This window comes from Castanea sativa, chromosome 1, assembly GCF_040712315.1.
Source record: "Castanea sativa cultivar Marrone di Chiusa Pesio chromosome 1, ASM4071231v1".
Classification (NCBI taxonomy): domain Eukaryota; kingdom Viridiplantae; phylum Streptophyta; class Magnoliopsida; order Fagales; family Fagaceae; genus Castanea; species Castanea sativa.
Genome location: NC_134013.1, coordinates 34,717,485 through 34,744,905, shown reverse-complemented (window position 1 = coordinate 34,744,905; position 27,421 = coordinate 34,717,485). Strand labels below are relative to the sequence as shown.

Sequence of the window (27,421 nt, the reverse complement as noted above, 5' to 3'; positions counted from 1 at the left end):
AGAGAAAACTAACTGGGCAGTGGGTTCGGCAATGTTGGGCTGGTGTGAGAAGAGAGAGAAATAACGGTGGCTTGGCACGTTGGTTATTGTGGCAGCGGCAACGGCAAAGGCAAAGTTGTGAGAGAGAGAGAGAGAGAGAGAGAGAGGTAAAGGAGAAGAGAGAGAAATTGAGATTTTGAAATATTCAGATCAGATGGGTTTTGGGGGTTAACTGAATTAACCATAGTTAAGTTTTTCAGAATTAGGTGTTTTAGATTTTAATTGATGTGGCACATCCTACACCATTGATTTATTTCAAATACATCCTGTCCATGAAATGGATACTCTCAATTTCTCTTTGAAATGGAGAGGATCCAAATCCGTATATTTCCATATTTTTACAAATACTGATTTTGGTACTTTTCCTATTTTAGAAGATTATAGACTCGTGAGTCCTTTCCTTTCAGCCATCAACTACCGCCTGAAACGCCACAACAGCAATCATTCTACCCCCAAAACAGAACCAAAATCACCTAGAAAAATCCTTCATCTTTTCGATTTACACCAGCACAGACAGCCCAAAACCTCACCAACTAACTTTCAAAAACGAAGCCCAACCCTAAAAGGGAAACCAGAAATCCCAGCAGCTATACAGCCATTAAACCCAAAAATAGAGCCCCAGAACCCAGAAAAATTCCTCCTTTTACCCATTAAGCCAAGAAAACCAGCGAAGGTCACTCCTTTTTCCACTTAACTAAAACCCCAACAAGCAACTATCACCAAGGAACAGCAACAACACTGAGTCCAGGAACATTGCTCACAACGAATCAGAGACAGAAAAGGAAAAAACATGAAGTAGCATCAACAAGGAAGGTGAAGGAGAAAATCAAACTCGACCAGATGAATTTAAGAAATGGGGCAACCCAAAGAAAGATGGAGAAACAAAGAGTAAACAGATTCAAAGCAAAGCAGAAGATACGCAAAGAAACATAAAGTATAACATCAAAAAGGGTAATAACTGTTCTTTATCATTGATAGAGTGTTTGCTAAGTTCTGCCTACATTCCTATGCTACATACATGGTGCTATTTGTTATATATATTCACCAACACACAGCTTGACTCTGGCATAAAGAGTCTGTATACATAATTTTTGTTCATCCAAGCATGTACTACTAAACACAAATTCCACACAAAAACACTGCTCAACAAACACATACAGCTTAACACTCACACCTAAACCCGTTTTGAACTAACCCCAAAACCCAAATCAAAACACACATATCAAAACCCCAAAATCCTAATCAGATAATCCCCCTCAAACCAAATCTAAACCCCAAACCCACATAGAATCCGAAACAAAGAGATCAGAAAATAAAAGAGAAATAGATAAGACAAAGCGAGAGAGCGAGAGAGAGAGATAGAAAGGCGGCCACCAGTTGTGGTGGCGCCTTTGAGCTGTGCTGTCGTGAATGGTGGTGGTGTTCATCTGGTTCAGCCCTAGGCTGACCTCGCGAGATGAGAGAGAGTGGGTTTTGAGAGGGAGAAACCCGAGGGTGAGAGCCATTTCGCTGTGGTTCGTGGTGGCTGATGGTGGCGCCATGGAGGTGTGGCTGTGGAGATTTAGGCGGTGACCAGTGGCAGGGCTTAAGGGTTTCGGCCATATGGGTTTAGGTCTGTGTGAAGAGAAAGAGAGTGCGAGAAAGCTCGAGTTCTGGCCATGGAGGTCTGAATGTGAGAGAACTGCATTCGGTCTGTTTTGAGCCCAGATTTGATCCGCAATTAAGCCTAAACAAGCCCAAATAAAATAGTTGTTTGTTTTGTTTTTCCACTCAATGATGAAGCAAGATAATATTGAATCTGCAATTAAAAATAACAGAATAAATTTGAGAAAAAATAGTGAAGAAAAACATTTTGGATTAAAAAATCCACCTAATATTTTATCATATGAACTTGGATTAAGTTTTAACTCAATTAGGGTAACTCACCTAATTGGAAGATAAAACAATAAAACACTCAAACAAGGTGAAAGCATAGATTGAATGTGAGTGATTGAGGAAGTAATTCAATTGGCCTGCTACAAGTGAGATTAAGCATTTAATATATTCCCAAATCATAACAAATCAATGAGTTCAAGCATTTGATATGCATAAAAATCATATTAAATCTTAAGTACTACACATGCAATGATTCAAAATAGTAAATTCAATCTTAAATATCAATCATCAATCTATAAAAAGGACATAGATAATCCCCAACAATACATGATAAAAATATTAGGCTTTACTTCTAAACCTAGCTAAAGATTTAGCCACACCTAGTTATGTAAAATAAATCCATCAAAACAATGCTAAACGTCTAAAAGAAATAAAACAACAAGATGAAAAACTTTATAGGGTTTTTGTGCCTCTGTAACCTCTGTCTCTTCCTTAGGAAAGGAGGAAATCCCTTAAAGTTAGGATGTGAATCCTTTTATTTTGGAGTTTTTTGCTGTCAGCTTCCCGCTCATGTTTGACCTCCCATTTTTTTTTTTTTTTTTTCAAATTTGTTGTGAATCACATAGTTGTAGATCTTTTACTCTTCTTTCCATGGGTCAATGGTACATCTATGCAAAAGGTTATGGCAAAAATACCAAGACAGTGCAACATATTTCTATAGCATGATTATCTTGACCTTTGGATTCTTGTGGTTACCTGATTAGTTTTAATTTCCTAAAAAAAAAATGTAATGAGTATATTTAGGGAAAATTTTCAAACTCACATATTTACATGTAATTAAAAATTAAATAGATGTGATATATTGCCTACCAAAACTAAGATAATAGTGTAATTTCAAACAATTATCACTACCAGCCCACGCTCACATTCCTTGCCAAACCCTAAGCCCATAATAAAATTCTCCAAGCCCAAACTCCTCATTCACACTTTTTTATTTTTATTTTTATGAGATCCTCCTTCGTACTTAATTTCAAGCCAAGACCACGCTTAAATAAAATAAAACAAACTCCCTCAAGCCCAAAAATTCATTCCTAACTCAGACTCATCCATTTTTAAACACTCAAGCCCAAACTCAACATCTAGTCCCCACACTTTCAAAAAATTACACATAGACCCCATAGCTTCCTGAAATTACATTTGACCTGTAAATTTCCCAAAATCACACTTCAACCTCAAACTTTCACAAAATGACAATTTTGATCCAAAACTTTGCTAAATTACATTTTCATCCCCAAAGCCTTTTTAGATTACATTTCATACCCAAAACTTTTTCAAATTGCATTTTCAACTGCAAAACTTGTCCAAATTGCATTTTGATGCCAACACTTTAAAATTACAAAAATTGCACAAAGGCCCTTTAGGTCATAATAATGCCACTCCGGTCCCAAATTTTGCCAAAATAAAAAAAAATTTCCTTAAAAAATAATGAAATTGTCATATAACATTGTTTTCACATTTTCTAGAAATTAAATCATTTGCGTTCCTCATTATTTCTTCATGTCTTTTGCATGATATAAAATACTTTGGGAGAAGGAATTGCAAGATAACACTTGGTATGCTATGCTATGCAATGACGTAAGCCTCATTAAATTTACCATGCAATTTACTTTTCTAGTCAATGCCATGCAATCACATGCTTAGCCATACTCTATTGATCTTGTTTTCTAAAATAAATTACTCACATGTCACCTTAGGGTAGATTCACATGGCATGCCTTCAATGTCATACTATGATAGTTCTATGCATGTCAGACATTCACATCTCATCCTAAGATAGATTCACAAGTAATAAATTCACATGTCATTCTACTATAAAACTATATATCATACATTCAAATCTTCACTTTCATGCGCTTGTTTAGATTATACATGCTCACACAAGCAATAATAATTTTCCAAAACCAAATGCCAAATTCTTTAGTTATTATTTAAATAGTGAATTTTAGGGTTAAATTCAAGATGAGGTAATATCCTTTAGGATAGGTGTTGTGGGGTGCTTAATACCTTTCTCACTCGTAACCGAGCTTTTGGATCCATGTCTTTTGGTTCGTGACATTCCATTATTTTCTATTTTTTCTTAGGAGCCCTTATGTTTTTCTTAGTTAATTTAGGAAATAAAATCAATTAGGCTTAGGTGAGTAATCATACCTTAGAATTCCCATTATTGGTAGCAACTCCTAAAAATGAACATAGGTAAAGAAGTTCACATGCGCGCGCGCACACACACACACCTCACCCCTACACATCACACACTTATTATTACATAACATGCGTCACCAAGTAAAAACCTCAAAAGGTGGGGGAATGTTGAGCGCAATGTAAAGATCCGAGTAAAACAATTATGCTTCCTTATTACAATCTAAAAATTAAATTATTGGAAAAATCTATCGAGATCTCAAAGTCTATATTCGGGGGCTAAGTTGCTGGTTATAAATGTGTTGGGTGTTCTAACTACCTCATTTTGTCATTTTGAAACTTGAAACTGAGAAAGCACGAAAAACTGAGAAAACCCTGATTCCACTCTAAACACCGATCTAGACCTGGTACCAACTCAAAACATACCCATTTAACCTAATTTGATCAAATCTAGTGGTCATGGAACTAATTTTGAAGTTTGACCAAGGTTTGATTGAGTTTCACAAACTTTGATCGCTCCGTTCTCTTAATCAAACTGTTCATTGAGCTTAAACTTCACTAATACCACTATTTCACCCCACTCTTCAAATACAACAAGAAGATTTCAAACTTGACACCATCCTAAAATTGCCAAGTCATGGACCCACACCCTTGTACCCATCCTTAGCAAAACTTTAGCCACTATGCTCTCTCAATTGAACCATCAAATTTCCCTGATTTTTTTACCCACAAGAACATCTCCCAACCAACTTAAAATCATGCAGTTGGTTTCCTAATCAGACGCAACGATAAAAAAATCACAAATCTAAGCCAAAACTAGGATTTGATTTTCAAAATTCACACCCAATTAAAGAGTTTGAAGGGTTTGATTTTTACCCACAAGAACATCTCCCAAACATGGCTATATATTTCAAAATTTTAATTGTTGGATAGCATCTTTTCATGTTCTTAATATGCATGTCAAATGTTTTTCAAATTGTATGTTAATTACTATTCGATCCATAAACGTATTTTTATGCATAAATTTAAAATTATAAAAACTTGAATTTTAAACATTTGATTAATGATATAGCTATCGATCTTTGATCTTCTTGAAAAATTAAAAGCATGGAAGATATAATCAGAAAATGCAAGTTGACGATATATTTTTCAAAATTCACATCCAATAAAAAAATATGAGGGAAGTTTGAAGGGTTTCTTTCCAAACTAATTTGAAGTGAAACTTTGTTATCTATTTTATTATCTAGGTATATATTAGAGTTATTATATTTACAAATTTTATTATTATTATTATTATTATTATTATTATTAATAAATAGATATTTGGGTTTGAGATTGATATCTATTTTATTATCTAGGAATATTCTACTTTTAGGGGAGGCCTGGCTACCTCTGTTTAGCCAGATATTCTACTTTTTCATTTTTTCCGATCAGTCATGGGGGGATCTCGCAGTTTTTTCATTGAATCTAAGTTTTTCAACTAGTTGTAGAGGAAGGGGGACGCTATTTCTCGTTACGGATTTTTGAGAGGGGCAAATACTTCATGAGATCAGTCTTCATGGGCAAGAATGTAGCACAATGGCTGATGAATAATATAGAAAACTTTGTGGTTGGGGCTAACTCTAAACAGTTTTTCACTCTCAGAGATGGTGACAGTGCCTTTACTGTCCAACGTAGTACCAATTCTTTTGGTCAGTTCTTCCTATTGACTGAACTCAAAGTTGGCGGGTCTAGGAGGTCGATTTTTGTCCCTGAAGGCAAAGAGAAAGGTGGTTGGAGGGTGTTTGGCCTTGAATTAAGAAGGATGTTGTTCCCTTCCCAATATGCGGTTGGAAGTAGTCATTTTATTCCTCAGGTGTATAGGCATCCATTGGAGGCTCAAAACTCTAGAACTTATGCTGATCCAAGGTGCAAGGATACAATGGAAAAGCGAAGGATAGACGGCATATTGCCGTTAAGTATCATAGATAAGGGAAGAGGACACAGTTAGGAGAGGAGAAGAGGGTGGTGAATCCAAGTTCACAGGGTGCAGAGGGGGGATTTTCCGGTGGGAAAGCTTGAGAAAATGGCATTGGGAGAAGGGGAAAGGAGAGAGCAGTGCATTAATGAGGATTCAAAGTTGGGTGAGCAAAACTCGGCAGGTTTTAGGCTACGTTACCCATCTTTTTCAAAAGCAAATGAGCATGGGGAATTGAGTGATGTGAGGAGACCATGCTGGACAGGGAGCAGTCTAATCGTGGAGGTTGACGTGAGAGGGAGAAGGCGGGTTTCCTGGGTTAGAAGAAAAAGGGGAGTTCAGAAGCTTAAATGGGTACCACGGGCTGGGAAGGCTTTGAGCAAAGGCAAGTTGGTTTTGGGCCCTAATAAGATAGAAGCCCAAAAGCCTGCTGGAAGCTTAAGTCTAGGCCCTATCTTCACAAGCCCAATACACTTAGAGTTGGGGGAGTGCTCTACTCAGTGTGGAAGGCCTTTAGGCTCAGCTGATACTCAAGAGAAGGATGGGGTGAGCCCAGGGGTGAGAACGAAGTGTCCTGAGAGGCCAACACAGGTGGCCGGAGGTTTGAGGAGGTCACCGACGGCACGGTTTCAGGCCGAGTTAGGTGGCTCATGCTCCTCGGTGCCCCTGGTGTCTCAAATATGCTCAAACTTTGCCAGAATTATTGGAGGTGCGTCGCAACAGGAGAGCACGAGGGGCTCAGACGCTATTCCTGGTAGGATGCGGTGAGGTCACGGAGGGCTCGAAATCAGAGGCCGGTTTGGTGGTTCGAGCTTCCTCGGTGCCTCCGATGGGCTCTGGGTTGCGCTCCAGAGGTGGGTGGTACCGGGTCTCAGGTGGTCTCGATGGTAGGAGTGTCGGGGTGTACCGAGCCTTCTTCGACGATGGTTCGCAGGCTTATTGTTGACCGGAACAGTAGTTTGGGCTTCTCTTTGTTGCTGGGTGGGTTGGTCTCTGAAGGTAAGAGGATATTGACTCTCAATTTAATGCCACGGTCGTTAGGACCTTTCCTCCCTGACCTCATTCTGGAGTTGGTGCGAGCTAGACCAAGGGGAGCTAGACCAAGGGGCTTGGGGGTAGTGGGTCAAGAGGTCAATTTTCCTCATGGGAAGGATCTCTGCCTTCCTGGGGAGGTTATGATTGTGGAGGAACCAGTTGTTTTTGATGCGGGTGTTGGTGAAACAAATTTGTCGGTTGCCTTTCCTCTGCAAATCCTTGATCCAAATGCGCCAACAACCTTGGCAGAGCTGGAGGAGGTTGATGAGGTTTTAAGCATTGAGACCAACACAGATATTTCTAGGTGGGTGAAACACAAAATTCCTGGTTTTAGTAAGTTGGTTGGGTTATCTATGACTAGACATGAGACATTATGCATTGCTCTCTTACAGAGGCTTGAATCAGAGATAGAGGCAGCCAATGTGTTACACAGGAAAGTAATGGGCAGTAAAAAGGTGGCTAAGTCCAAGAATAAGGGATGCAGGGAACTGCATAACTTGATTTCTTCGGTGAATTATGACAGAAGTTAGAGGGTGGTCTGTTGTTGGTGTTTGTAGTTGGGGATTCCTTAGTGTTTATGAAGATAAAAATGGTTTCGTGGAATGTTAGAGGTTTAAATGACCCTTGGAAACGCCTTGTGGTGAAGAACTTGCTGCGGGAGTGGAAGTGTGATGTTGTTTGTTTACAAGAGACAAAAATTGCGAGCATGAATTGTCAGCTGGTTTGTAGTCTGTGGGGCTGCCCATATGTGGACTGGGCTGTGTTGGAGGCGGACCGAACTGCTGGTGGTATTTTGCTTATGTGGGATAAAAGGGTTTTGGATAAGGTGGAGATTATGGTTGGTACATTCTCAGTGTCGGTAAAGTGGAAAGGGGTGGGGGACGGGTTTATTTGGGCTTGCTCAGGCGTCTATGGTCCGAATGAGAATGTTGAGAGGGGTCTCATGTGGGATGAGTTAGTGGGAGTTCAGCAGTGTTGGAGGATTCCGTGGTGCTGTTTTGGGGACTTTAATATAGTCCGTTTTCCTAGCGAGCGTAGGGTGAGACCCGTTTTTCCACGGCTATGGAGAAATTTTCTGAATTTGTTGAGGATCTTAACTTGGTTGATTTGCCTTTGGAAGGAGGTAGCTTTACTTGGTCCAGTGGTTTTGATCAACCAATGATGTCTAGGATTGACAGAGCTTTGGTCACTCCTGATTGGGAGGACAATTTCCCAGATGTTTCTCAAAGGATTTTACCCCGTACTGTTTCAGACCACAGTCCAATTCTCTTGGAGGCAGGGGGAATGGCAAGGGGGAAAAGTCCATTCAGATTTGAAAATATGTGGTTGAAGTCAGAAGGTTTTGTGGATAGGGTTCACACATGGTGGAATCAATATTCATATGTAGGGACTCCTAGCTTTGTGCTTGCGAAAAAATTAAAGGCTCTCAAAGAGGACATTGTGCAATGGAATCGCCGAGAGTTTGGTAATGTAGCGCGTCAAAAGAAGCAATTACTGGAGGAGTTGATAACATTAGATGCTAAGGAGGGAGATTTTGGTCTCTCTGATGGGGAGAAAGTTCATAGGGCTGGTTTGAGGTCCCAGGTGGAGCATCTTCTTTCCTTAGAAGAAATTTCCTGGAGACAAAAATCTAGGATGTTATATATCAAAGAAGGGGATAATAACACCAAGTTTTTTCATAAAATGGCTAATTCCCACAGACGGTCCAATCACTTAAGGACCTTGGAGGTGGATGGGGTGGTTTTTGATGAGGCTTCCGAGGTAACTTATCAAGTTGTACAATTTTATAAAAATTTGTACAAGGAGACTGAGGAGTGGAGGCCTTTAGTGGAGGGTTTGGAATTTGATCGTATCGAGAATAGAGAGAGGGTTTAGCTTGAAAGGAAGTTTGAGAGAGAGGAGATTCTTCAAGTTGTTAGGGGTTTGGAAGGGGACAAAGCTCCAGGTCCGGATGGGTTTACTATGGCATTCTATCATCATTGCTGGAGGATAGTGGAGAAAGATGTCCTAGCGGTCTTTGAAGAGTTTTTCCATCATTGCAAGTTTAAATAATCCCTAAATGCGACCTTCATTGCTTTAATTCCTAAAAAGAATGATGCTTCCAATATTAGAGATTTTCGACCTATTAGCTTGGTGGGGAGTGTGTATAAAATCTTGGCTAAGGTCTTGGCAAACCGCTTGAGAGTGGTTTTAGATCAGTTGATTTTTGAGAATCAGAACAGCTTTGTGGGTGGGAGACAAATCCTTGACTCGGTTCTCATTGCGAATGAGTGTGTGGATAGTCGTGGGAAGAGTAGGGTTCCTGAAGTCATTTGTAAGCTCGATATGGAGAAAGCCTACGATCATGTGAATTGGGAGGCTTTGTTGTATCTGTTGAATAGGATGGGTTTTGGAGTGAAGTGGTGTAAGTGGATACGTTCTTGTATATCCACAATTCAGTTCTCTGTTTTGGTTAATGGGTCCCCACTCGAGTTACTTTGGTAGCTCAAGGGGTTTAAGACAAGGAGATCCGCTATCTCCTATGCTGTTTTTGATCTTGATGGAGGTGTTTAGTAGGATGTTAAGGAGAATGGAGGGAGCTGGCTTGATTCGTGGATTTAATCTTGGGGGTAGGAGGGATGGTGGGGAACGTGTTTCACATCTCTTATTTGCAGATGATACCATCCTCTTTTGTGATGCAGATGTGGAGCAAATTCTTCATATTCGGTTGTTGCTCCTTAGTTTTCAGGCGGTAACGGGTTTGAAGGTCAATGTGCATAAGAGCGAAATGGTTCCTATAGGGGAGGTTGGTGATGTGCATGCTCTGGCTAATATATTGGGCTGCAGAGTTGGATCTTTACCTATGTTGTATCTTGGCATGCCGCTGGGGGCTCCTCACAATTCCCCTTTAATTTGGAATACAATTTTGGAAAATATTAGGCGGAAACTATCTGGGTGGAAGAAGTTGTACTTGTCTAAGGGGGGTCGTTTGATGCTTCTCAAAAGTACGCTTTCTAGTCTTCCGACTTACTTTCTATCGCTATTCACTATTCCTACTCATGTGGCTAATAAAATTGAAAAGTTGCAAAGGGATTTCCTTTGGGGAGAGAGCAAGATTCATTTGGTTGGTTGGGACAAAGTTTGTGCGCCTATAGCCAATGGTGGCTTAGGGATCAGGAAACTCACTACCTTTAATAAGGCTTTGTTGGGGAAATGGTTGTGGCGGTTTGGAAAAGAAGAGGGTCGGCTATGGAGGCGGGTTGTAGCTTCAAAATATGGGGAAGAATGGGGGGGATGGACCTCAAAGCTGGGTAGGGGAGCTCATGGGTGTGGTTTGTGGAGAAGCATCCGCATGTGTTGGGAGGATTTCAGCAAAAATTGTCAGTTTGTGGTTGGATTGGGGAATAGGGTGAGGTTTTGGCAGGATGGGTGGCATGAGGATCAACCTTTTCAATTGGCCTTTCCAAGGCTGTATGGCATTGCCTTTGCGAAGGAGGCTTCTGTTGAAGCTTCTTTGCATAGGCAGGGGGCGGAGGATAGAAGATTTTGGAATGTTCGGTTTAGTAGATTTTTTAATGATTGGGAGATGGATGAAGGGCTGAGGTTTCTTCGTATGTTGGGTGCTATAACCCCTCCTATGGATGTTGGAGATCGGATGAGATGGAAATTGAAGCCTAATGGAGCTTTTGACATCCGGTCGTACTATAACAAATTAAGAAATTCTCCTTCAACTATCTTTCCTTGGAAAGCTATTTGGAGAGTAAAGGCCCCTAGGCGAGTTTTTTTTTTTGTTTGGTGTGTAGCTTGGAATAAGATCCTAACCGGAGACAAGAGATTGAGGAGATTGAATTTTGTGGATTGGTGCATTATGTGCCGTCATTGTGGAGAGACGGTTGATCACCTTCTTCTTCATTGTGAAATGGCCTACCGGTTATGGAGCTTTGTTTTTATAACTTTTGGCTTGGCCTGGGTTATGCCTAGATCGATTCCTGAATTGCTTTTTGGTTGGTGGAATTGGCTGGGGAAGCATTCATCTCAAATCTGGAATTTAGTCCCGCTGTGCATCCTTTGGTGTATTTGGAAGGAGCGAAACCGGAGGACTTTTGAGGATTTGGATAGCTCTTGTGATCAGTTGCTTGTTTTTTTTAGTGGAACTCTCTTTGATTGGTCTCGCGCGTGGGGACTCACGTCTAGTGATTCCCTCCCTTCTTTTCTTTGCTCCCTTTTCCTTTAGTAATTTACTTGTTGTCTTTGTTTCTCTTTGTTTTCTTCTTTTTGTTTCTCCTTCGTTGCTCTGTGTTCTTTTTCAAACATAGAGTAACCTTTCGTATATATATCATTCTTACTTATCAAAAAAAAAAATTTTAAATTCTTAATAAATTATATGGGTGTGGTGCCCAAGTCCAGGCGTGATGCTTTAGGGACAAAGGACTTGGACTCCCAATTTACTTTTTGGTGGGTTTCCTTGCACTCCTACTGATTGTTGTCTCAAATGCTTGACAACCCAACCCCCTTTACCTTTGTGGTTTTAAGCCCAGTTCTCACCTACCCTTTAGTTTTTCTTCTCCCTTTCTTTCAACTTGCCGTCACCCTTTCCTTGTGTTTCTTTTCTCTCATTTCTGAACCCCCAAACTATTCGTCCTCCTTTCTCTTTTATAGCCTCCCCTTAGTGGGGGTTCAAATTATTACTTTTTCATCATTTCCCACGCAATCCCAATTCTGCCTAGAATCCCAAGGAAAAATCATTCATTCTGAGGATTTTCTTGAAACTTATTCCAGATGCCAAATAGCGTTCGGCAGCAAACTTCCCAAAGACATTAACAATACTTGAGGACCGATCTGAATTTGACCGTTCTCTTATCAGCCTCCCCCTGGCTTCTTAGTCAGTATTGGGCCTAACCTGGCCCGAACACAATAGGATTTCCTCGAATGTCAATCTTTAGACCCTGACACACTTGTCATTCGGCTGGGCCTATCCCTACAGTATTGGGTCAATTTCTGTTTCCTGGGATAGCCTTTGTTACCCGGTCCAGCCTTGGACCTTGGTTACATGGGCCATTCCTGGTCACCCGTGCCCAAGGCCCTACAATGGGTTTGACCAAAAATATATAAAGAAATATGTGTATATAACTAATAAAATAAAATAAAATAGTTATAACTTTGAAATTTATGCTACAGGTTGTTTCATCCTCCCTTAATCACATAGATGCAGGTATCTTTGAAGGAACTGACAAAGCTTGGAGATTTACAGGCTTTTATGGAGCCCATGAGACTCATCTCCGCTCGGTTTCTTAGAACCTATTGAAAACCCTTCATAATCAACTCGCCTTGCCATGGCTGTGCGGGGGGGACTGAATTCTACTCCAGGCAGGGCCTCCTGTCGGTGTCCTATACTAAATTGAAGTGTTGATGAGTCCAATAGGACCCACTTTTTGTGTTTTTCTATTTGACTTCAATTTTCAGCTTTCTTAGCACATTTAGTGTCCGTTTGGGATCTGCTTATTTTACTAAAATTGTAAACTTTTTGCTGAAAGTATTGTAGATAAAGGTAAAAGTTAGCTGAAATAGTACAGTGAGACTTATAAATAGTACCAAAAAGTACAGCGGGACTCATGAATAGTAACGAAAATAAGCTGAATAGTAAAATAAGTTGACAAAAATAATTTATGCCAAATGCACCTTAGACTCTATTTTTGGTAGCTTTCTTTAAGGATTAAAACTCTTTGTTTTTGAGAAATAAACACACACACACACAGGGGAGAGGGAACACAAATGCACACCACAAATAATGGTTCAAAATTCTAATTAGTAAAATAAAAAAATGCATTGTACAACTAGAAAAATACAATTATTTTGAATTTAATAAATTAAAAGTTAACATTAATTGTATGGAATTATTAGTATTTGCATTTCTAACATAGTTAAAATTAACAACAAATTGGATTAAATATTTTAATTAATCTTTCACAGAACAATTAAAATCAATCTACGATAATCTTATGCATTCATGTATAAGTTAAGACTATGAATCAACCAATCCAATTTAAGTATTAATAAAACAAAGATCCCAACATTTTTTGGAACACATGAGAGGAAAAGTTTTCATAAAATTGTACTTTGACACTCAAGACCTGAAATTTATGATCAAGGTCATTATTGGAGTTTTCACACATAAAATGACCATTTTGCCCTTAATGCTAAAAAATAAAAATGATAAAAATAAAGGGTTGCAATGGATTAATTTTCTTTTTCATTTGATCCATCATTGTTTTGGAGCCACGATTGTAATGGAACTTTGCATGGAGGCAAGTAAGGAGGGGGTTCACGGATACTTGTCTCAGCAGTGTCTCCATTCTTTATAATAAAAACAACTGACATACCCCAGGTCATATGTCTATCTATATGACAATGCCAAAACCATACACCTGCCAAATATGTGATTGATGTTAACATCCATGATACATAATATAGACCAACCAAAACAACATGCTTATAGCTTACAAAAACACAGCACCTTTTTCCACAAGTTTGATCCCACCTTCCTTAATTTTATTATTTTTTTTATAAAAAAATTATCCATATTTATTTTTATTATTTGCAGTTACAAGATCTTGTGCCAATGAATGTGCTGTCTCTAATGCATGCAATTTGTTTTATAATAATAGTAGCTAAACATATAAAATAGTGATATATATAACTTGCCTGGATTGTTTGCAACAAATCTGATGGCAAGCCATCCATTCTTAGGGACACCGACGGTATTCACTTCAACAGGATCGACCAAATTAAAACTTTTTGGGTCGGTTTCATTGTTATAATTTCCAAAACCTGTTCCAACCACATAAAAGCTATACCCATGCAAATGCATTGGATGAGTCCCGGCGCCGTTCCGCAAATTGGTACCTTGAAAAACAACCTCAACTACATCATTATAATTCAACACCTTCACCTTGGTCCCAAGGTCTGTTATTGCAATATCATCTGGAAGATCGTCAGCTGTGAAGTTAAAATAATAAAGGGGTTCATCTGGGAAATCTGTAGTGTAAACCCCACTAATATTTCTGCATATATGAAAGGTTTTAATTTAATCAAATATCAAAATATATTGTCATAATATATGGTAGCAGGATACTCATGTTACATTTTGATGAAATATTTATATTTAGTTATTATTCCATGCAATGTTTGAAACATAATTTATTCTTCACAAAAACAAATCAATGAATATTAAAAATAAATTATGGGGGAGACAAACCTGTAGTAAGCAAGCAGTATATTAGTAGCAATTGGACTACTCCAACTTATGTTATTCGCGCTTGTAGCCAGTATATCGGTACCATTACCTTTTGATGTACATGTGCTATTTCGACAAGCAATGTCACTTATAGAAAGTGTTATATACATCTTGTTGGTTACGTTTAGGGGAACATTTACTGGATGTTCTTTGCTTGCTAAGCTCCTAAAATTCTTTGAGAATTCTATGGCAGCCTTTAAGTCTTTGTAAATGGGAAGTGTACTTGGAAAGGAAGGAGATGATGGGATGGTATAGTTTCCCTTGTATTCGATGATTGCAGTGGTATTGACATGGTCGAAGTCTGTAACCTCTACACTTTGGCTCCAAAATTGTCGAGCAGCCATATAATATTGGCCAAGACTTTGATTTGCAGTGAGTAGGATATCCATGGTTTGTCCTGGGCTTATCATTATGTAACTAGTAGTTATAGGTTTGATATAATGTGCATCCGTTCCAACAATTGTGAGATTGTGTTGAGCAACTGCAAAGAACATATCTGCAGCGACAATTGCGTTGACTAGACGAAGAAGATAGGTCTTGCCTTGATCAACCTTTAGATGGTATGTTGTTTCTACAAGATTAAGATTATGACTCAATTTATGATTCCAATATGCAATATATTTATGGATAGTGCTAAATATACTACAAATTTTAAATGATCAAGAAACTAATATAACAATGAATATGATCAGTGGATTTCTTAAACCTAATAAATGAATGTGTAATCACTTTTTTGTGATTGGTGAGATATTAACTTGTAATGATTATGTAGTAGAGTGATGTTAGGGATGGTACAAAGACTAATGATAGGAATACTATAAATTTTAAAAAATGCTATAGATATTACAAATTTTACTATATAACATTACAAATTAATGTGATAATGAATGTAGAAATAAAGTAAATGAATTGTAAAAGTAATGTAGTAAAAAATTATAGTATTCCTAGTATCACTCATATGTTAAGAAATGAGAGTTTGAATTACTTTTTGCATTTAGTGACAAATCAATTTGTAAGGCTTATGTTGTAAAATTTATGGAAAATGCTAAAAGTATTACAAATTTTACTACATAAAGCTTACACACGAATGTAATAATGAATATGATTAGTGGGTTTCAACTGCCTAATAAATGAATGTTTGAATTAATTTTTTGTAATTAGTGACACATATCGATCTGTTAACTTTATGTAGTAAAATTTGTAATATTTTGAGCATTACTCTATTAAAAACTTTATAAGATCTTGATTCAGGGTATTACTAAAATGTAAAATGTAAAATCTGCTATCGAACCTTTGGAGCATGGACACAAGTCTCCTGGTTCGCCGTTTATGGTGAAAGCAACAGAGTGTGGTAAGTCACTTCCATAATATAGGCTATCATCCACTAAGGCTTTTAAGTTTCCACTATACCATGAACCTGCATCCTTAGCAAAACAAAACTGAATTAGAAATACAATAGCATAATATTATTCACTGACACAAACTAGCTGTTAACCTGTGCAAAATTGCAAATGCACAGGATGAGGCCGAAAATGAATTTTCACCATCAAATTAATTACAATTTAGTAAATATGCAGTTAATACTCAGTAAAACTTGTCTATGTTTAATTATCACTTCATTACTATAGATGCCGTACATCAAACATGAAACTTAACATTTAGAAATAATGTAAGTACACTTTTTCCACCAAATTTTGGAATTTTTATTGTTAACAAACTTTCTTTGGTTACATACAAAAATATTGGGCTGCACATAAAGTGTAATTTTTTTTTTTGTGGTTAATTTTTCTTTTTTCCCATCTATAGGACCCCACTATATTATCGTGAGGATTATGAAACATAATATGTGGATAAAATAAATCGTCTCTACTCCTTATCTATAGAAGGCCCTCACATTTGGTTGGACGTAACTATTAAAAACTTTACAGTTTCCTTGGAACATCTTCAGTAGCTCGACCAGCTAAGGACAGACCTTTTTAGCTCAACTTCACGATTCTCATTTTTCGAGGCAAAGTTTCATACAACTCCTTTTGGAACAAGTTGGTGTTAAAAACACCATCTCTTCATTGCTTTTGCTTCTTTGGAGGCACGATTTCTCTTGTTTTAGCCACTTGACTCCACAATGGAGTAGCCAAAATATTGAGAACCTTTTTGGGACAAAGGCCAAAATATAAGAATAGGCCCAAATCTCCTCTCGGGCTCTTTAAAAGTGAATATTTGTGGAGAGTGGAGCCTAAAATTCTAAATGTGTGAGGAACAAAGTTAAATGGTGATTTAACAAGAGAGAAATCAAAATTACAATGACAAAAATGCAAAAAATACACATAGAACTTCAGGTTTGAAACTTTCCCCTACAATTAGCAAGAAGAGGAAATTGAAAGAGATTGTAAGAAAGAGTGGGAAGGCTTTTTTGTACCAATATTTCTACCCCTAAACATCAGAATAATGAGACCCTTTGTTGACTGAATGAGCTTTTGTTCTAAAGTTTTAGCTCTAAAAGTAAAGCATGGTTAGCGTTTTCAGCTAATGAAGGGGGTTATATATTGAGTCTTGGGTGTGTTTAAGGATTGGCGTTTTGCTAATGGTTGAGGCTTTGAACCACCAAGATATTGAATAAAGGTAATTTTAAGTTGGCTTTTGTTAGGTTCTAAGTATTTTGACATAAATGTTTAGGTTCTAAATACTTTGTATGTTGGCAAACCAAGAACAAAAACTTGTCTAGGAATAGATCATAGGGTTTATAAAGTGTTTTAGACATTGCTCAAGTTGATACAAGTTAAGATTCAAGAACATAGTAGCTGTAGAAAGAAGAATTAAAAATCCTTCAAGCTTGATCGATCAGGAGAGAGCTTCGATTGATCAAACTGCAATTTTGCAGAATTTGAAACAAGGCCTAATAGCTCCCTAAATGTTTAGGGTTTGAGTCCAACACTGCTAGGTATAAAAAGAAAATCCTAATATATGTTTTTCAAGTCTTGAGAGTTACTTTTGTGAAATCTGTGAGGTATTGTACCTTCTAATTTCATTAAGCACCTACCGAAGATCAAACTCATATTGCTAGTTTTGGTGGATTAAAGTTGCAGTCAAGCTTCAGCTATCAGGTGTACTAAATATCGAGACATGAACTGGAGGTTCATGTGAGAACATGTCCTCAAAGAAGTCTGAGGAGTTCAGAGCCTAGTTTGGTAATTGTGTTAGATTTACTATGAATTGGTATTCTTGACTGTAAATCTCAATTTGATATAGTGGATTGTTCTCTTGGAATAGTTCCCCTCAGGTTTTTATCTTGAAACGAGTTGTTTCATTGGTTTTCCTAGGTCATCACATCTCATCTTGTGTTATTTAGTTTTCTGCTATGCATGTTATGCGTGACGAATGTTTAACCTAGATCTGAATAATTAACCTAAGTAAGAACTTGACTAATAAATTAGGTTAAACACTGCGATTACCAGGGATCTAAAACTTTACAGCTTTTGTTTAGGTAAAGCAAGGGCCTTTTAGCATGGTTTAGGAAATAATTTGACTAAGCACCCATTGTGTCCCCTGTTTCAACTATTTCAGATTCTTGAAGGCTACATTTAGTGGTTGCTAATAGCCGGGATTGGCCAATGGGAATTAGCCATGTCTTAAAAGCTAAAAAGGGTTCATTCAATAAATTTGGCCACAGACATCGAGAGCATGAGACCTCATTTGGGGTGAAAATTTTCTTCATAGACTTAAGGTGCTACCAGCTTCCCTAGCCCATTTGGTAGCATGCATAGGCTGGGCTAATAATGCAAATGGTTCAAGAGAAACTGACCTATACTTTCCAAATCACTCTATCAATTTTGCCAACGGGTGACGTAGGCTTAGGCCATGCAAAAAGAAATAAAAAAAGAAAATATATGGATCGAGCCTACAAGGAAGTCAGGCTCGGCTGAAACAGTAGAAAATTTGTCATGAAAATGACCATCAACAATAGGTAGCATTAGTCATATTTATTTTTTCAATACTCATTAACTCCCATGCATGGAGTTGATGTTGTGGGTGATACTAAATGATGTCGTGGGTGATACTAAACGATATCGAATGTTTATTCAATGCAAAATAGATGTGAATTTTTTTTTTGGTTTACATCTAGTGGGATTGAGATATTTAAAAAATATTAGCATACCAAGAACAATGATATCTTCATCATCTGGTTTGGGAAATGGATAAGTTGTTCCAATAGCAGGCAAGATGACAATGGCACCATGAACATAGGCTCGTGTCCATTCGCTATGTGCATGCCACCAGAGAGTTCCCTCCTCGGTAGAAAATATTACTTCATAAGTGAAGTTTGATCCTGGTTCAATAGGACATTGTGTGATGTATTCTGGGCCGTCTGACCATGGATTTCTTGGTTGCTTTACACCATGCCTATAAGAACCATAAAATTATCCAAGGATGTAAATCTTGTTGAGGAATACTTATGTAACAGATGGAGTGATGAAAATGTGTTTGCTAGATTTATTTCGTCTTTATTTTTAGAATATGAATTCATAGAACTCGTGTTAACAAATTTTTTTGAGATATATATTAGATTTATTGATGTTTGGTTTAGAGTCATCTCGTAAATCAAACCACATACCTAATCAATCTACACTTAGACCAACAAAGCACTAGAATGTAAATGATTTTATGTTATGTCAGTACAAAGTGTTACTGCATTAGACTTGTAATTAATAATAGTTTATGCTATGCCTTTGTTTTGTTTTTTTTTTTGTTTGTTTTTAAAAAATTTTTTTTTTTTATGGTATACAAAACTAATCAATACACATTTATAAATATAATCAGTACATGGTTTTTATTTTTTAGCTCTTATTTTTAATTTCTTTTAGATAAAGTTATTAGTATTTTTTTAATAAAATTAAAATGTGTAAAATATTTTAATATTATAAAAAAATGAGCATCATTACATTCCTAGGTCTACATTTTTGTTTTTTGTTTTTAATTCAATAATACAATAGATTGTCACTCAATAGAACGCTCAACTTAAATTTACGTATTCTCTGGCATTATATTTATAGAAATATGAACACCAAATAGTGTAATTTACGTATTCTCTAGCATTATTTATAGAAATATGAACACCAAAGAGTGCATTAAATTTCCCAAACTAAATACCACGTTAAAATATGCATCCTGGGTCACTCAGTGCCTCAATCCCAAAAGGTTGTAACCATTGTAAAAAATGGAAGATAATGTCATTACATGTGCTTTTGACAAACACTATATATATATATATATATATATCATGACATGGTTTTCTCATGGATCATCAATTCTCTTTCCAAAGACATAGTTGGTAGTGAGATCTATTCAGATTGAGCTCATGATTGGATGGATTTGAAGGTACTGTATATTCAAAGAAATGGTCCAAGATTTCTTGAATTGAAGAAACGTTTAGCTTGTCACACTCAAGGTTCACTTACTGTTGGAGAGTATTTCACCAAGCTGAAGTGTTTGTGGGAAGAATTGGTCAGTTATAGAATTTTGTCAGCTTGTCCATGTGGTGCTATGTTGAAGGTGCATGATATATTTCAAGAAGAGTATGTTCTTGAATTCCTCATGGGTCTGAATTAGAGTTATTCCAATGTTGAGGGCAAATTCTTTTGCTTTAACCTATGTCATCAATTATAAAGGTTTTCTTACTAGTTTAGCAAGAGAAAAGGCAGAAATCTATAGGCTTAAGAACAATTATGTGGTTGAATCTGCTGTGTTAGCTACTAGAACTGAAAGCTCTCTTGTTCATTGTTCTAATTCCAATAATAAAGATTGACCAATCTGTTCTCATTGTGGTTTGAAGGGTCACACTATTGACTAGTGCTATAGGGTTCATGGATTTCCTCCTTGATATAGGAATGGAGGAAGGGAAGGTCAAATGCATCAAGCTGCAGTTTTTATGGTTCCTAGGCCAACACTTGCATCTGAAGCCCCTAAGCCCACTTTTCACAGGCACAATCATAGTGTCAAGAGCTAAATAACATGTAGCTATTTTAAGTTCTCAATTTACTGAAATGGGTACTGCAAGCACAAACCCTCAAGAATCACAATCAATGGTTAAATTTCCAGAACCACAAGCTGCTCATGTGATGATACAGACTTTAGGTTCATACTCACAGCCTTCAACCTTTGCAGCCTTTGAGGACATGGCAGGTAAATTTCTTAAATCCTTTCTTGAACATTCAGTCTTCTCAGCTAATTTCACTGCTTCTTCCTTAGTATCTTTCTAAGACTGGATTCTAGATATAGGAGCCACATACCACATGGTTCAATTCATTTATTTGTTTACTTATATCACTTCTGTTGTCAACCTTCTTGTTAATCTTCCAAATGGTCACAAGGCAGTTGTTACACATGTAGGAACAATGAAGTTAACATCCACTCTCACCTTGCATAATGTTCTTTGTGTACTTACTTTCTCTTTCAACTTTATTTGTAATATAGTTAACCAAAAATCATTCTTGCTGTTTAATTTTCTTGGATACCCTTTTCTTTGTTTAGGGCCTACAACCATGACAGACGATTGGATTAGGTAGAGCAAAGGGGAATCCATACCTTTTGGACACTACTCTTACTGCATACCCTTCATTTTCTTTTCCATCCATTGTTTCCAATGTTTCTTGTATGAATAATTTTTCAGCAGCTATGCTTGCAAGTTTTAGTTCCCTTACTTTTATAAAAGATAAAAGCCAAAGTGTACATCTATGGCATGCCAGATTGGGCCATCCTTCCATGTCTAGGCAATTGCTCTTTTCTCATTGTAATCCTCAAATTATTGCTAATAATAATGAGCAATTTACTTAAGACAATTTGTCCTTTGGCAAAGCGTAAAAGACTACCCTTTCCAAGTGCTAACCACATGTCTCAGCATCCTTTTGATCTTGTTCATTGTGACACATGGGCCCTTTTTCAATTCCTACATTAGAAGGCTTTAGATATTTCCTAACCTTGGTGGATGACTGTATTAGAACTACATGGCTTTATCTCATGAGTTTAAAGTTTGAATCTTCTATAAATATTCCAACTTTCTTTTCTATGATTGACACTCAATTTCATGATAAGATAAAGTGTATCAAATCAGACAATGCTTCTGATCTCAAATTCTAGAGTTTTTCAAAAATAAGGGTCATAAATTTTCATTTGTTGCTACACCTCAACAAAACTCAGTTGTTGAAAGAAAACATCAACATATTTTAGAAATGGTTAGTGCATTAAAATTTCAATCTAATATACCTAGTCATTTCTGGTGATTGTGTGTTAATTGTTGTGTACTTAATCAATAGGCTGCATTGTCCTCTATTGCATAACAAAAGTCCTTATGAGCAGTTGTTTCATCACCCTCCATTCTATTATGATCATCTTAGAACCTTTGGTTCTTTGTGTTTTGTCTCTACACTCACACAGAACAGGTCTTTTTTTTATCCTAGAGTCAAGCCTTGTGTGTTCATTGGATATCTAACTAGCATTAAAGGTTACAAAGTTCTTGATCTAGCTACTAGGTCTATCTTTTGTTCTCCAGACGTTCAGTTCCATGAACAGATTTTTCCTTTTCAAAACTTTCAATCCACAATTCCTGATAATTATTTGTACTCTCTGTAATCCTACCTTAGAACATATCTTGTTGATTCTGTAGAGTTTCTGCAACTCAAACTTGCAGATATAGCTTCAAATCCTATCTTAGCTACTTCTCCTCAACTTGACACTCTACCCTTGCGTAGATCTATCAGACCTCATAAAACAATATCAAATTTTCATGTTGTATCACTGTCATTTAGCTTCAGGTTTGCCTTTGTCCCTTTCTACTCCAACATATCCTATCTCTGAGTAGAGCCTTTAGTATTCCACTACTTACCAATGTTAAACCCACCTATTATCACCAACTTGTGCTATTTCCTGAATGTAAAGAGACTGTGCAAGCTGAATTAACTGCTTTTGTTGCCAATGAAACATGGAAAGTCACTTCTTTGCCTCAAATCAAGCAAGCTATTGGTTGCAAATGAGTTTACAAAATTAAACTCAAGGCTAATGGGAGTATAGAAAGATATAAGGCTAGGTTGGTTGCCATGGGTTCACACAGCATGAGGGACTTGATTACTTTGAAACATTTGTTGGGGAGATTACACATCTTGGGAAGACTCCTTGGGTAATTAATATAACATATAGAGACACACTTAACCCAAAAGGCCTAAGTCCAATGGGTATGACCTCAACTATGTTATAGTAATGCTCATTCTTCTCATCATTATTCAATGTAACTTACGTATAACCTAACAATCTTCCCCTCATGTGTGAGTCTCTGCCTCTTTGTGGGCTTCAAGACCTCTTTGTGGGTTATGAACAAGTCCTACTTGCTCCCCGTTGCCTTATGGGCTTTTTCCTTCATCAAGGCGTCATTGATGGGCCTCTCATATGCCATCCATGGGAACTACATGTCAACTCTGCATGCACATCCATGGGAACCCCACATGTCCATGTCCGTGAGAACCTTGTGCGACATCATTATTTAGCACTATTAGCAACACTCTTTTGTTGGGCTTTTCTCCAAGATCATTGTGTGGGCCATTTAGGCTTGCTCTGTCCCCGTTGGGTAGGAACCCTGAACATCTAGCCACCTTCGCCGCACACCTCTATGGGCTCTGATACTACTTAATGGGGAGATAAACATTTTGGAGAGACTCATTGAGTAGTTAATATAATATATAGAGACACACTTAATCCAAAACGACTAAGCCAATGGGTATGAGCTTAACTATGTTATATTCACCACTCATTCTTCTCATTATTTTTCAATGTGAGACTTCACTCACATGTGTCACCCAACAACATTCTCACTTGTATCCAAATTTGTTACTGTGAGGACTCTCTTAGCTGTAGCTACAATTCAAGATTGGCATATTATTAAACTTGATATTAACAATGCATTTCTTCATGGGGATTTCATGAAGAATCGTATATGCATTTGCCTCTGGATGATGTACTTGATGTTGCTAGCAAGTGGGAAGGTTAAAGTTTGCAGATTAAACAAATCTTTGTATGGTTTGATAAATTGACCAATGCTATTCTTGAACAAGTTTTGAGCAACCCAAATCAGATTACTCACTATTTACAAGAGTGATAGAAGGCACAGTTCTCATTATTTGTGTATATGTAGATGACATATTGGTTACTATCAACAAGCTTGAAGATGCTAATAGTTTTAAGACATATTTGCATGATCAATTAAAGCTTCTAGGATTGGGTACCTTTGAAATTCTTTCTAGGCCTTGAGATAGCTAAGTCTACTAAATGCATGCACCTATGTCAGAGGAAGTATACTTGGAATTGTTGGAAGAAGCTGGGATCTTGGCCTCTAAACTAGCTCAATTTCCTATGGATCAGAATTGCAGGCTGTCAAAATACAGTGGTGAACTATTACAAGATGTTACAAATTATAGAAGGTTGGTTGTGAAGCTTCCATTCTTGGTCCTCACTAGACCAGACATCACCATCAGTTGAGTCAGTTTATGGATAAACCCAGAATGCCTCATTTTCAAGATGCACTGAAAGTACTGCAATATCTCAAAGGTACACTAGGTAAAGGTTTATTCTTTGGGGCTAATTCTCAGCTGCATTTAAAGGCATACACAAATTCAGATTGGGCTTCTTGTCCAGATATTAGAAAATATGACCTAGGTTATTGTGTGTTCTTGGGAGACTTATTAATCTCTTGGAGAACTAATAATTAGTCAACAATTTCCAGGTCTTCAGCCAAAGCTGATAATAGAGCAATGACTGTTGCCACTTGTGAAATTATGTGGCTGCTGACATTACTTAAAGACTTAACTATAAGTCATCCTAGAGTTGTCTCACTTTACTATGTTAGTCAAGCAGCTTTGCATATAGCTGCGAACCCTGTGTTTCATGAGAGAACAAAACAAATAGAAATAGATTGGCATCTTGTGAGAGAAAAGATACAAGCCAAGCTAATCAAAACATTTCATCTACCTGCCAAACATCAGCTAGCTTACTTATTTACCATGCCTCTCAGTTCATATCAGTTTACTTCCTTTTTTAACAAGAAAGGCGTTCTTAACATCTTTGCTCCATCTTGAGGGGGAGTTTTAAGATGGTACAAATACAGAAAATTTGAAAAAGTGACACTTGCTAAAGCCATCATTTGTCTAAGCTACAAGTAGTTTTTCTTTTATAGGCTAAACGACATGTGTTGTATGTCTATAGGCTTAAGCTTATAAGGTGGAAGTTAGTTTGTTATCCACATGTATAGGTTGTTAGCTGTTAGTTTTCTTTCCCACATCTCTGATTCTGTCTATAAAAAACAGAGCTATGTATTTTGTACTAAGCTAATCATAATTACAATTAGTTACACTTTTCTCTTTCGTTCTACTTTTCCTTCTGTCCAAACACTCTTGATTCTTGATATAAAGCAACCAACAAAACTCAATCAAAAGCAATTTGAATACACACATGCATATATTTATGAAGAAAGTGAATAAGCTTACCAGTGTATAGTCACCCCATAATAACCATGATTGTGAACAGTGACATACATTGTGTCCCCTTTGTGAACCCGTATTACTGGCCCTGGAATACTGCCATTTACAACTAACATTCTCGATGTGTTACACAGCTTTGTGAAATTTCTCTCTGTAAGCTGCATAATAAGAAGCATATATATTGATAAATTAATCTAAGGACAAAAAAACGATGCTACTATTCTCCAATCTAGGTGACAAACTCATCTATTCAAAAATTCAAATCTACGATATTAGAAAGGAAAATGTTAAAAGTACGATTTTGGGAAAATTTCAATTTAAACCCAATAGTTTTGGGATAGTCCAAATTAAGACATATAGTTTCAAAAGTACAAAATTAAACTCTCAAACTTTTGCAAGGTAATAAATTAAACCCTGTAGTTAAAATTAGGTAACTACGATAGAAGCAACAAAACACTTGGGGGATGTTTGGTAGAGTAGTTTGAGTTATGTTATTTGGGTGTTTTGAAAGTACGTGTGGGTGAAAAAGTGTATGAAAAAGTGTGTAATATTGTTTAAAATGTGTAAAAATATGTTATAACATACTTGCCAAACAGACCTTTGATTTTTTCATGTCTACTCATATGTTGCAATCTTGGATGAAAAGCATGGCATCCCATATGAATATCGACATGCTTCAAAAACTCAATTCCTATTAACTTCTAATCTAAAACTTGGATTTCCAAACTACATTGGCAGTGTGGAGCTGGGAAGCCGAAATATGAGTGTTCATGGACACTGGAAGCTATCTGAAAAACGTTCAATGTCAGCCTTGCAAGTTATGTTATAATCAACAAGAACCTCTCTTCAGACCTTCTACATCCCCTTCATCCCAATCAGTTTTGTGCAATTCAACAACCTGTAAATCTCTTCAATTTGCTACTGGGATTTAGGAGCATGTTGGAGCAACCAACTAACTTGAAACTTGTGACATGTCAATATATTCAATATGCTACTGGAATTCAGTTTCCGGCCTGTGTGTGTGTTAATGGTGTTACCAAATTTTGACTTTAGAGTTTAATTTGTTAGCTTTCAAATATTCAAGGTTTAATTTGATACTTCTTTTTGAAACTATAAGATTTAACTTAAACTGTTCCTAAACTATAGAGTTTAAATTGAAATTTCTCCCATATTTTATAATAAATTACAAACTAATATGACAATGAATATAATTTGTGGGTTTCAACAACACAATGAATGACCATGACTTTTGAGTGTAGTTGTGTGTCTTTGTGTTAGAACTTCTTTCCCTCTCCCTTGTGTGTGTGTGTGTGTTTTTCAAAAAAAAAAAAAAAAAAGACAATAAATAAGTCTTAAATTTTTATTTTTCATAGTAGTGTTGCATCAATTTGTAAAGTTTATATTATAATAAATTTTGTAACATCCTTAGAATCAGTGGTGGAGGCAGGGAATTTTCCTAAGGGGCCAAGTTAGTTATGCCTACATTGTGTCAATGGGTTAAGCCTACGTTAGTTCAGCCTACACTGGTTTAAAATGCAGAAGACTCAAGTTAATTTGGCCCAAATTGTGACCAAAAATAAAATACTTAATTTCATAAACTAAATGTAAGTAATTAAACTTGTGCCTACATTTTTTTAACTGTACTAAATTATATGTTCTAAGGTTCGGACTAACCTTTTTACATTTTAGAGCTTTTCTAAGGAGTTGCATCTAATATTTCAGCATTTAGGACAAAAGGTTGATTAGTAGGTTCGGAATTTTGAAGATTTATATAATAATTTTTGTTAAAAAAAAAAGTGTGAACAGTTAAGTGAAAATTACTATTTAAGTGCAATTAGATCAAATCAGACAATTAAACAATTATTTGTCCGCCTACTATTATCAGATAATAAATAGATAATCTAGTATTCTAATGTAAACCACACTATTATATATTTATTATTATTATTATTATTATTATTAGTAATGTACTGTGTAAAGAGCATTATATCAACAGAACAAAACTAACATATCTTATTATAAAAAAAATAAAAAAATAAATAAAGGAAGAGAAAAATTCAAAAGCTAGGGGGGCAATAACATATCTTATTATAAAAAAAATAAAAAAATAAATAAAGGAAGAGAAAAATTCAAAAGCTAGGGGGGCCATTGCCCCCCTTGGCTCCCCAGCTCCGCCTTTGCCTAGAATCAAACACATTTACTACTATATATGGACTTTATTGCAGTGGGGATTTTCAAGTTTTTTTGTTTTTTTGCTGAATGAAGAGACCGGTGATTTTGAAGTTAAAAAATACTAAAAGTCAAGATCGGACTATAATATAGTAAGTACTTACAACAAACTCATAGAAATGGACCTTGCCTTCAACCATGCAAAGACACTGCGCAACAAGAAACGCAAAGCCAAGAAGGTGTATCAACGATTCTTTGTTCTTGAAACTCATATCTCACTCTCTTCAGTGTGATATTCACGCTGTGCTTTGAGGGCTAGCTATACACATACGAAGCCTGACTTCATTCAAAAACAGTAGTC

At 36.8% G+C, this 27,421-nt stretch overlaps 1 protein-coding gene and 1 long non-coding RNA gene across 4 annotated transcripts; one reads left to right on the top strand and one right to left on the bottom strand.

Annotated features, from left to right (window-relative positions):
- The first annotated feature begins 367 nt into the window (after window positions 1-367).
- Window positions 368-21,207, top strand: LOC142610758 (uncharacterized). Of its 2 annotated transcripts, none has more exons than XR_012839883.1 (3): window positions 368-990; window positions 19,748-20,551; window positions 20,900-21,207. It is a non-coding gene; the product is annotated as an uncharacterized LOC142610758 (long non-coding RNA). The 2 variants fall into 2 exon arrangements; XR_012839882.1 differs by lacking the exon at window positions 368-990 and adding an exon at window positions 14,811-14,934.
- Window positions 13,110-27,421, bottom strand: LOC142610742 (putative laccase-9). 2 transcript variants are annotated; one of them, XM_075782669.1, is made up of 7 exons: window positions 27,225-27,421; window positions 24,898-25,049; window positions 18,528-18,772; window positions 15,666-15,791; window positions 14,336-14,945; window positions 13,783-14,141; window positions 13,110-13,505 (listed from the first exon to the last, which is right to left on the bottom strand). In XM_075782669.1, exons 1-7 carry the CDS (start codon window positions 27,330-27,332, stop codon window positions 13,318-13,320), a joined length of 1,788 nt encoding a protein of 595 aa, XP_075638784.1. In that variant the 5' UTR covers window positions 27,333-27,421; the 3' UTR covers window positions 13,110-13,317. The 2 variants fall into 2 exon arrangements, with proteins under 2 accessions (XP_075638784.1, XP_075638792.1); XM_075782677.1 differs by lacking the exon at window positions 27,225-27,421 and adding an exon at window positions 25,477-25,647.